The 12,236-nt window shown below is 45.4% G+C and overlaps 1 protein-coding gene across 1 annotated transcript in view; it reads right to left on the reverse strand.

The window, feature by feature from the left end:
• PDE11A (phosphodiesterase 11A) overlaps nucleotides 1-5,333 on the reverse strand; it is a 441,211-nt gene extending 435,878 nt beyond the window's left edge. The window contains exon 1 of the mRNA XM_004701714.1: nucleotides 4,416-5,333. Within this exon, the coding sequence (XP_004701771.1) occupies nucleotides 4,416-5,333 (918 nt within the window). The remainder of the gene's footprint in view (nucleotides 1-4,415) is intronic.
• Nucleotides 5,334-12,236: the final 6,903 nt, after the last annotated feature.

Consider the following 12,236-nt stretch of genomic DNA (forward strand, 5'->3'; position numbering starts at 1 on the left):
TTATATGTAGCTCCCTGTGATCAATTCCCCCTTTCTACACCCCCCTTCCCTCCTGGTATCACCACTGTCACCCCTGGTCCTGAGTGGTTCATCTGTTCCTCTCATCTCTTACCTCGGCATTTGTTTCTGCCAGGAGTACATAGTTCATGTGAAAAGTCATAAGAACGTAGATATTTTTAATAGTGTGGTAACATCAAAGGTCAGATAAAGAGATAGTCAATAAGTGAGGAATAGATATAGTTATGAAAGAATGTGAAAAGATGTTATGCTTTTGCATAACAACTTCAGGATGTTCCCATATAAAAATTAAAACAATAACAATGAATATGAGAAAACAGCCTGAATTTGAAGGTGGTCAGTTTCTCAGGGTTTATTTGGTCAGTCTTCACTGAAAAATATATTTTTTTAAAAACTGCCATCAACACTGGGTCTCTACTCAAGTATACCCTCAACACCAGAACACTTTTTTCTAATAATCCGGCATTCTGAAGTCTCACCTTCCTGACATGATCGCTGAAGACAAATGGGTGCATAAGCAAATGTGGTGAAGAAAGCTGATGGTGCCCAGCTATCAAATGATGTAGCATCTAGGGTCTTAAAGGCTTGAAGGTAAACAAGCAGTCATCTAGCTCAGAAGCAACAAAACCCACATGGAAGAAGCACACCAGAGTGTGTGATCATGAAGTCATGAGGTGTCTACAGGATCAGGTATCAGGCATCAAAGACCCAGAACAAAAAATCATGTCAATGTGAATGGGGTGGGGGTGGGGGAGTGTGGAGTGGAGGTCCAAAACCAATCTGTGGGCAATTGGACACCCCCTTACAGAAGGGTCATGGGGAGAAGACAGGCCAGTCAGGGTGCAGTATAGCACCAATGAAACATACAACTTTCCTCTGGTTCTTTAATGCTTCCTTACCCCTACTATCATGACCCTAATTCTATCTCACAAATCTGGCTAGACCAGAGCATGTATATGGGTACAGATAAGAGCTGGAAATACAGGGAATACAGGACAGATAAACACCTTGGGACCAATATTGAGAGTAGCTATACCAGGAGGGGAAGGGGAAGCTGGGGGAGAAAGGGGGAACTGATCACAATGACCTACCTATAACCCCCTCCCAGGGGGAATGGACAATAGATAAGGAGGTAAAGGGAGACATTGGACAGTGCAAGACATGGAAAAACAATAATATTTTCTAAATTATCAAGGGTTCATGAGGGAGGAAGGGAGGGAGGGGGAGGAGGGGGAAAATAGGAGCTGATACCAAGTAGTAAGAAATTTTTTTGAAAATTATGATGGCAGCGAATGTACAAATGTGCTTCACACGATGGATGGATGGATTGTGATAAGAGTTGTATGAGCCCCCAATGAAATGATTTTTTTAAACTATCATCAAGTTATTCCACTCATGTCCAATTCTAAAGGACAGAGTTGAACCACTCCTGTGGGTTTCCAAGGCTTTCTAGGAGCGGAAAGCCTCATCTGTCTCCCTCAGAGAGAGTGATGGGTTAGCACTCAGGGGATAATCACTACATCACTTGGATTCTGGAGAAATATATAACAGCTTACAATGGAGAGGATGGGGAGGAATGTTAGACCGGGGAAGGAAGTAGCATTATTACAACTCTATAAAAAGCTCCTATTGCATGAGTTGCTAAGAAAAACAGAGTATAAAACTTTTGAGAGAATAAAATAGTCAGGTACCATCAATACATCTAGAAAAATCTTCTAAGAGTATATACCTTGAATGCACCGTGTTTGTTTTAAGAGTGGGGCACAACTCAGAAAATTAGGCTGGTCATGCTGCATTCACATCTCATTCCAGTTAAGAAGAATTGGAAATGTGATCCGTAAAAAGAACAGCAATAAATGAGATAGCACCATCATCATCAACTGCTATCATTTCCTGAACTGTTACAATGTTCCAGGTACTATTTTAAGGGCTTTCATATAATATCTTATTTAATTATGACAGTAATAATCTTTGCAAGGTATGTGTTTATTATTCCCATCTTTGTGGTAGAGGAAATGAGACTTCAAGATATTAGAAATTCCCAAGATCTCACAGGTAGTAAGAGGCTGTGCGCTGTGTCTAATCCAGGTGGGCACCAACACCGTCTGCCCACCCTGATGTTTCATCTCTAAAAGCTCAAGAGGACAATCCACAAGGAAAGTTGTATATGAGAAACCTCTTTGGTTGTGGAATACTGATAAACTAATGATGGCTGTGGATAAGGATAAAAAAAGGATAAATAGTTTTATCAAGGAAAGGTAAACCCCCTACCACTGAGGCAATGCTGCCTCATAGCCACTCTATAGAGGGTTTCTGGGCTTTCATAAATCTTTACAGATGCAAACAACCTCACCATGTTCCATCAAGCAGCGGGTGGGTTTGAACTGTCAACCTTGTGATTAGCAGTCCAATGTATACCTGACAATGCCACCAAAATGAAGGAAAGCACACAAAGTTAGAGAAACTTGCTAATCATAGTACAGATGAAGGCAAAAAGTCAACCAAGAGTTTAAGGTCCCAATCTATATAACATCTTTGCCTTACTTACTTTTTTCCTGTTCCCCCAACAACCCAGTCTTCTTAGTAGCCCAGGAAGGGGGAAAAACATTTAAAACAAAAACAAAAAACTCTACGCCCAGTGTCAGCTCCCAAATTTGAAAAAGTATCTGTGCTTGGTACTCCATCTGCAGTGTAAGGGGAGGGCCCAGAGGAAACATCAGAGGTTGAAATTCTGATTTTCTATGCCTATAATAACAACTGCAGCCACAATTCTAGGCAGCAGGGAGGCCCGCTAACTGCTGAGGAAGCCAGGACATGCTCGTGGAGTAAGGACAGTATGTGGAAAGCATTAAATAAAAGCTAGGTGCTGAAAGAAGGCAGTGAGAAGTAAAAGGAGAAAAATCAACTAGGGAAGAATAAAATAATACTAAAAATAATAAAGGCAATAAAGGGAGAAGACAGCAATTGCAACCCATAACAAATATCATCCAACTTTTTTTGCTTGTTTTGTCTCTAGCCCAAGCACACAGTTGGGATGTGGGAAAATGCTGGAGGAGGGGAGGATTTTAATGATTGTTCACCAAGTTTTTGCAGAAAGTTTAGAACATCAAATATTAAATATCTTAATTTCACCCCGTGGTCTTCCAGGATTGTAGAGAAATACACTTGTTGAGGAGCTTAATTAGTTGCTTGACCTAAATCTACCCATGCCTCAAATAATGCACCTAATTAAATAGCAAATGTTAGTAACAGTGATGTTTTCCCCGGCATCAATAATAAAGTGTTATGTTGATAGACATCACATTAAAATGTGACACTGGGTTTCGGCTAAGCCAGTAAATGTTCTATGTAAAAATGAAACAGATGAATTTCTACCTTTAGGGTCCTTTCAACCACTTTTACTGTCCTGATCAACAACAGCCAACGTCCAGAAAAACACATGGCTCTATGGGACAGGTGGGGGAAATCCTCACCAAATGCCTACAAAATGCTCATGAGCAAGGATATGAGTCTTCAATTCTTACAAAGATGTCTCATTGGACAGACCGTCTCATCACATTCAAGGAATAAATACAGACAAAATCAGAACTGGCTGCCTTTCAGATCCAGCATCTCAAACCAAGCTCCAATCACGGTGAACATGAAAGGTGTAGAAACACCAGAAGCCCGCATGCTGAGCTTCCTTTGCCATCAGAAACTCGAATGTTGCCCCTGCTGTTTGCCTGTGGAGCTGCTGAAATAAATTCTCAATATGATTTTTATCTCACAAGCAAAAAATCTACTTACTCAGTCCTATCCAGTGTCGGCTATCCAACAGATCATTCGATTCTCACACAAGCCTGAACTCTACACTCAGCCAAAGCCAGTGTCAGCTTAGAAACTAAAAAGGCACAGATGGAGCAAAGGCTCTTTCTTTCCCAACTTGTCTCCTCTTTGTCCCACTTCCCTACTTAAAACTCAGGCATCTTAAAGTTAGATAACATGAGACAGAAGTAGTTGGGCACTTTGTTCCTTTTCCAACCCTGAACATCTGGTCCCCAAAGGTATCAGAGATACTAGAGGCCCATCTACTTCAGATGAACACTGGAAATCCGGAGCAATCATCGATCATCGTTTCTAGAAACTCGTATATGCATTCTGATGTTCTTAGAGACAAAGTATCTTCACTGAGAAACATGGGGTATCATTTGTGTGTAAGAGGTATGACCTATAAATTTCTCCTAAGTCACTTTGTATGAGGAAAAGGTCATTGCATTAAAGATGGTGTAATAACGTTTTAACTAATGTAACCTCAAGAAGCAATTTAAATAGCAAGACCCGTATTGTATTCTAGGACCCCAACGGGAAAGGGAAGAGTTGGCTCCCAGGCCCAAGGAGTTCTGGGAGGAGACTCCTACCTGGTAGGCATCAGGAATGTTGACTGTCTCTCCATGCTCCCCGACATAGCCAATGATGCCTTTGCCCCAGGGGACCTGCACCTCATTGGAGTTCTCTGTGCTGCTGCAGGGCAGCAGTGGAGTCCCAGCATGCACATCAAAGAATTTGGAGACCAAGCTCTTCTTGCCTGCAGCTGCCCCTTCCACTAGGAAGAGCGAGCAGCGGTCAGCGTCCACCATGAGGCAGACAAAGATGAGGATCTTGTAGCTCAGGCTGGTGAGGTCAAGGTCGTTGGAGATATCCTTGACCAGTTCCAGGAAGAACTGGCGCTCGTTGTGTTTCTTGAGGTGGCACTTGTAATCGATGGCCGTCGGGGGATACTGAGGCAGATTCACCCTGGATTCCAGTAGGGCACTGAGAATGTGGGCTGTGGTGGGGGGCAGAGAGCTCGCCTTGCGGAGAAGTGCCCTCCGCCGCACACTGCTCAGGGGTTCTTGGGCCCTGGAGGTCACCTGTTCATCGTAGGTCCTGTTCACGTGGATGGCCTTGGAGCGAGCAAAACTCTTCCTTAGCTCTTTCTGGGAAGCTCTCCGCTGCAGGTTTCCATCAGCACCACGGCTGCCACTGGTCCAGCCGGGGCTCATCGGAACCCCACCGCAGTCCCCCACGCCAGGAGCGGGCTGGCTGGTGGCAGAGCCCTCGGGTCCAGTGCCACCACCACTGAAGCTGCTGCCTCTCCCACCATCGGGAGCCAAGCTGCTGGGAGCAGCCCCAGCGGGGGGGCTGGCGTCGGAAGCTCCTTGCCGCTGGCTGTGCCTCAACAGCCACTTGTCCACCGTCTCCTGCGTCCCCTTCCTCATCAGGTAGTCTTCAAACAACTCGGGGTGCCTGTCCAGGAAACTTTCCACTTCCCCAAAGTCCAGGTGAGAGGCCGCCATGGTCCCAGACACCGCTGGAGCTGCTCCTCCGCACTTTGACCCAGACCTTCCCGGCCCCACCACCCCTCTAGCTGGCCCTGCACATGTTTTCCCACCGGGCTGCCCAGCTCAGTGCCACCTCCCCTGCCAGCCAGCCGGAGGCTATTCGGAGCGATGGATTCCCAGTCGGGAGGTTCGAACCCACCCCCTCCCGCTGCCCCGCCTGCTCCGCACAAGTGCCCCGCGCCCACTGCCGCCGCCGCCGCCGCCGCCGCTACCACCGCTCCGAGGCTGGAACCCCAGGCTGTCGCTGCACCGGCGGCCGCGGCTGCCTCTGCCGCCGCTGCTGTCGCCGGAGGAGTGGACCGCGGGCACAGGAGGGCGGGCAGGACACGCCCCTGGGTGAGGCTCCGAGCCCGGGGCGGCGGAGAGAGGCGGGAGCCCGGAGGCGCGCAGCGAGCCCAAGTCGGCGGCCCAGGAAGCCAGGGGGGTCTTGGAAAAGTCTATGGACCGCCGGGACCCGCGCCTGGGAGCGCAGCGGACTTCTGATTGGAACACGGTTGGAAGCGGGGAGCGCACCTTGTTCCTGCCCGCTCCTTCCTGCCCTCCCCAACGCCTCCCCAGCCTCCCCGTCGGCCGCCCCCCGAAAGCCTTTGGCGTTTCACCGGGGCCCTGCCGGACCCCAGCGGGGGTCCAGGTGCGAGGACGTGGCGATGCTTTGCTGGAATCCGTCCCTACTCCGGGAAAATGAAGATGCCCAGACAGGGGCAGGGTTCTGTTTCTGGGATGTGGCTGTGGATTGCTGGCTCCCTGGATTCCGGGGAATTGTACCAGCACTGCCCAGCCCCGTGTGGGCGTTCAGTAAATATTCGTGGAACTAAATTTCCCCGAAATTAGCGCCTGAAGACCCCTATGTGAACACTTACTTCATGAGTTTAACTAAACCCAGGTACCTTCGGGGAGAAGAGTGGAAGTGGGGAGGGGTGTAGCACCGTTGCATGGATTAGGGAGCCCCTAACTTTGCAAAGGCATATACCACAGTGGACTTGAGGGTCTCATGGGGCTTCCTTCCACCCAGTCCCGCACAGCGGCTGGGTTCTCTTCCTCTCCTGGGGGACTTGCTATTGCTTCCTGCTTTCTCTGCTCAGCTCGTGTGGCCACCAACACTTCTTTCACAGTCAGTGTTCTGGGGCTTGGGACTTGTATTTAAGGGGCTTTGCTCCGTGGAAGGCCTCTCTTTCTGATGCCCTCGGGATCTTCACGATCTGCCTCGTTGCAGCTAGTTAGGCTGAGAATAACATCAGGTTTCCCCTGAGCCTCTTTCAAATCTAGAGGTAAAGTCCCCGTTGACACGCCAGGAAAGAGGTACCGGCTGATAATACTTTCTTGAAACCCAAAGGAATCCTCTTTGGTGGGAAGCAAAGGCAGATGGCACCCCATCCTGCTCCCAGGACAGCAGGATACCTGGAGGTGCTCTTCAAGAAGACCGGGCGATCAGAGGAGGGTTTTCAAACGGCAGACACACAGGTTCAAAGCTGCCAAAGCAGGATGGCCTCAGAGCTAAGCAGATAAGATGTCCTGAGTACTTGTTGGGTATCACTCAATGTAAAGTGATGTGCTAATTCACCCTCATAGCGCACTTAAGGGAACCGACCCAACATGTTTTGGGTTAGTTCTGAGTTGGCTATAGCCATATGTCCTGCTTGGTGCATGAGGCCCCCAGAGAGGTCAACTAGCCGGCAGAGAAGAAGCAGATGTTGCCTGGAAGGTTCTGATGAAGTGCACTGATGTGGCCCCGGTGCCGCTTCCTCTTCATTCTCAGTTTGTAAAATAGCATGTGTGTTAGTCACGGACCCAGCAAGAAACAGGGTACTCTCACATGAGAGTCGTTCTGGAGAGTTAATTTACAAAAGGCCTCAGGTCAAAGGTGAACTGTCGGTGATCCACAAAGGATAGTGAAGGAACCTGAGGCTGATATCTGCAGAGAAGTCACCACCCTGAGACCTGCTGAGACAAAGCAGGGAGAGGTTATGGTACCCAGAGAAGATGGGCTTCTGTCATGTGACAATTGCCTTGAGAGGAGTTGTGAAAGTCTGTCTAAGGACATGGACGGTTCAAGGTGATGTCAAGAGGGACACATCAAGGAGTAAATACCCTGAACTCGCTCGCTTTCTCCCTCCTCTCTGCTGCTGGAGCTCCTGGCTGCCCAAGCCCAACCAGAAGCCAGAGGGTGCTTGCTGGAGTGTGTGGAAGTTTACGTCAGCCATCCCACGTGGGCAGTTCTCAACATGTTGTCAGGAGAGACCAGTCCCTGGAGAAAGATATCATGCGCGGCAGCACAAAAGAGGCAGGTCTTTGACAAGATGGATGGGCACAGTGGCTGCAGCAATGGGCTCCCACAGGACAACAGTTGTGGGGCCGGCACAAGGTGGGGCCGTGTTTCCTTCTGTTGTCCACAGGGTTGTTTTGAGTCAGAATCCACTTGATGGCACAAAACAACAACAACCTGGGTAGCGTAGCAAGGACGAAGAACTATCTGCATAAGATCTGCACAGACAAATGGCAGATACACGGCCCAATGTGGAAACTTGAAGATGTCCCCTTAGGAAATGATGGATGCCATTAAAAACAAAAACAAACACTCTGAGTACTTCTCTTTGCTTCTGACTCATCTGTTAATTCCATTAAAATGCTCTGTCCGGCACTCCACAATAACATGTGCTGTCAACAATCCCCCCCTAAGGCACTAACCCGGGAAAGATATGTTATTATGAAGATACAGCAACCCACTCATGGAAGAAGTTCCACGGGCTCCTTGTCTCCCATCCTAGCCCCTAAGCTAAATAGAAAATGTCCATGGCAGCTTGAGAAGACAAAGGAGAATATTATAACGAAATGTATGAAGACCTAGAGTTAGAAAACAAAAACAAGACAAAATGCAAGCCTCGAAGTACAATATTGAAAGATTCTATGGGGAAAATATTGAAAGCATCAAAAGAAGTAAAGAGAGCATATAGGATAGTCCCAGGCCATCATGCCTTTGGCATCCACAACAAAACCCAACAATCACCAGTTCTATAACCTTGGAATGGCAATCATATGGATCTGAAACAATAGGGAGTGTCAGCCTTAAGACCAAGGGCTACTAGTGAATTCGATGTGAATCCCAGTTCACTTAGTAGGGTTTCCACATCAAGTCTTTCTGGTTCGGCCTATAGAGGATGGTGTGTGGCTCAAAAGAACAGAGTCTAGGGCCTCCTCCTCACCACATAGATATAGTTCTGCCATTGTGAATGAATGCTATGGAACGTTTCACTCTATCACCAACCCCAACTGTGTGGATAGTGTCCAGCCACTTAAGAGTTCAATCTCTTCAAGTCAGCAATTCATATATAGCAGTCTGTAGCCAGTCTGCACTTGTACAATGTCCTTTTATCAATTCTACCCCACTGGTTAAATTAATGACAATATCAATAGAATTAGCTTATCCCTCAGGAGGATGATTGATATTGTTCTCAAATATAAAATTATAATGATGGCGCTAAAGTGAAGCAGAGACATATATAAACCATAGATACCTAAATAGACATTTGGATAACACTTAATTCTAGGCCAATCTGAGAACAATTAGTTCTTATGATTTGGCCCTGCTTGATACTCATCCTCATGAAGAGATCACTGAAGATATGGCTTCTACAGCAAAGTGTGACAAAGGAACTAGATGGTGTCTGGCTATTGAAAGAATAGTGTCTGGGAGCTTAAAGCAGCCATCTGAGTAGGGCATCACCTTGCCCCACACAGAAGAAGCACACCAGCTATGTGATTCAAGAATGTGAATGAATCCAAACTGAAGGAGGGAATAGTATCAGAGCTTACATTGTGAACACCCGATGTGTGGAAACCTATGGATGACAGTGGGGACCTAAAAGCCACTCGAGGTCCATACATGGATTAAGCCTCCAGTGAATCACCTCTGACCAGGGATGTCAATAGCCTTGCTATCATGCAAAGGGCACTGTCTTTTTTTTTTCACGTTTTGGTTTTCTGCACTTTGTTTTCTATTCATTTCTGTATATGAAAGCCAGGGTAGGCCGAACTATACAGACGGCGGCTGCATGGATGACTTCTTGAGGGGTGTGGTGGGAGAGGTTGGAAGTGGTGGGGCGCTGCTGACAATTAGTATAAGAAAGAAAGAAATGCTAAAAAATTGATTGTGAAGATAATTATACAACTCTCTTTAATACATTTGAACGATGGAATTATAATATAAAGATGGAACGGATACAGTGTCATGGTACCCAAAAAGAACGAGTCGACATTCCACCATCTCAGGAGGTAGCATATGAGCAAGAACCAATGGTGCTGAAGGAAGACATTCAAGCTGCACAGAAGGCATCAGCCACAAACAAAGCTTCAGGAATTGGTGGAATTACAATTAAAATGTTTCAACAAACTGGTGAAGCACTAGGAGCACTTACTTTTCTATGCCAGGAAATGTGGAAGACCGCTACTTGGCCAACTGACTGGAAGAGATCCATATCTGTACTCATCCCAAAGAAAGGTGATCCAACAGAATGCTCAAATTATAGAACAATATCGTTGATATCACATGCAAGTAAAAAAAATCTGCTGAAGATCATCCAGCAACAGCTGCAGCAGGGAGCTGCCAGAGTTCAAACCAGATTCAGAAGAGGAGGTAAAACAAGGGACAGCATGACTGATGTCAGATTGATCAAAGCAGAAAAGGGTTTACTTGGGTTTTATTGACTGCCAAGGCACTGCACTGTGGAGTCACAACAAACTATGGATACCCTTGAGAGGAATGGGAACTCCAGAACACTTCACTGTGCTCCTGCAAAACTTGTCCATGGATCACGAGGCAGTTGTGTGAACAGAACAAGGAAATATGCATGGTTAAAAATCAGGAAAGGTGTGTGTCAGGGTTGTATCCTTTCACTATACTTATCAAATCTGTATGCTGAGCAAATCATCAGGGAAGCTAGATTATATGAAGAAAAATGTGGCATCAGGATTGGAGGAAGGCTTATTGACAACCTGCGATATGCAGATAACACAACCTTGCTTGTTGAAAGTGAGGGGGATTTGAAGCACTTCCTTATAAAAGTCAGGGATTACAGCCTTCAATATGGATTATAACTCAATATAAAGAAAACTAAAATCCTCACAACTGGGCCAATAGGTAACATCACAGTAAATGGAGAAAAGGTAGAAGTTGTCAAGGATTTTTTCTTGCTTGGATCCACAATCAGTGCTCATGGAAACAGCAGTTATGCGATCAAAAGTCAGATGGCATTAGGTAAATCTACTGCACAAGTCCACTTTAGAATATTGAAGAGCAAGGGTGTTACTTTGAGGACTAAGGTGTGCCTGATCCAAGCCATGGTATTCTCCATTGCATCATATATGCATGTGGAAGTTGGAATTGAATAAGAAAGACCATAGAAGAATCAATGCATTAGAATTATGGTGCTGGAGAAGAATATTCAAAGTACCATGGACTGCTAAAAGGGCAAACAGATCTGTCTTGGAAGAAGTGTGGCCAGAATGCCCCTTAGAGGCAAAGATGGTGGGACTTCATCTTGCATACTTTGCACATGGTGTCAGGAGAGACAGTCGCTGGAGAAGGACATCGTGATTGGTAATATAGAGGTGCAGTGACAAAGAGAAAGGCACTCGAGGATATGGGTTGACACTGAAACTGTATTAATGGGTTCAAGGATATGAACAATCATGAGGATGTAAAAGACCGGGCAGTGTTTCGTTCTGTTGTGCATAGGTCGTTATGGGTTGGAACCGACTTGAGGGTACCTAACAATCACAACAGCAGCAGCCCCTAAACTGTAACTATGGTTTAAGTAACCTCTCATGGAAGAAGATGGAAGAGCCTTCCTATTTACAGTTTTTAAGGATTTTTTTCTAATCCTAGTTTTTAATGGCCTTATCACTGTCAAGTAACCCTTATTGAGCACTTAATGTGCCAAACGCTGGGTAGCATGCATGATAACCTTTGTTATTCTAAAGGGGACTCATTAAATTTTAGAACATGATTGAACCTTGCAATCCACTTCCATTTTGCTTACATGGAAATTCAGATCTAGAGCAGACACATAATTCCTGCCAAGTGACCTTCCAAGCACAACCTCTGATCTGCTCCTGACTGCCTTTCACTCCAGGGACTGCTCACAATTTGCTATCAGCTTATTGAAATCCATTGACTTCTGTAGCCTAGTCCTGTCTCCTACTCATTCCATCTCCTAAAACTCTCACCTTGACTTTCACTTTGTGTCCAGTGAGCACTTTCAGATAGGTAAATGGATGTTGATATAATTTTCAAAATGAAACATATACTTTAAGAAATCAAAATGGTGAGGAGGAATGTAGACAGGAAACACAGAACATTGGGGTGGGTGATGGTACATGGAGGAAATTATGAGTGAGTTGAAACAAAACGTGTATGAATTGTTGAATGAAATGGAATGCAAATGAATTGTTGAATGTTGCTCTATAAACCTTTATCTAATTCACAATAAAAAGTTAACTAAAGAAAAATTGTCGCATTGTTCTAGTAAGAAATAGACAATCACAGGATAAAACAAAAGATGAATTATTCCAATATGGATTCATAATTAATTATAGTCTCAGAATTATATTAAAATTAGCAAGTACTTTAATATAGATTTTTACATTTCAAAGACATCTAAGTGAGTAATTGATCCATCAAGGTACAGAAAACAAGTTTCAATATAATGCCATAAATGTTTCAGAACATTGTTTCTTCTTCTTCAATTAGAGTATTTTATATCTCCAGAAATAATATTTTTAAAGCAGCATTAAACAAAGTATCTTATGAAAGAAGGTTCTACGTAACAAAGAGGAAGTGCTGAAATCCTGGTGGGGACTGAG

Source organism: Echinops telfairi, unplaced genomic scaffold (assembly GCF_000313985.2).
Source record: "Echinops telfairi isolate 266 unplaced genomic scaffold, ASM31398v2 ScPeMD7_3;HRSCAF=10, whole genome shotgun sequence".
Lineage (NCBI taxonomy): Eukaryota > Metazoa > Chordata > Mammalia > Afrosoricida > Tenrecidae > Echinops > Echinops telfairi.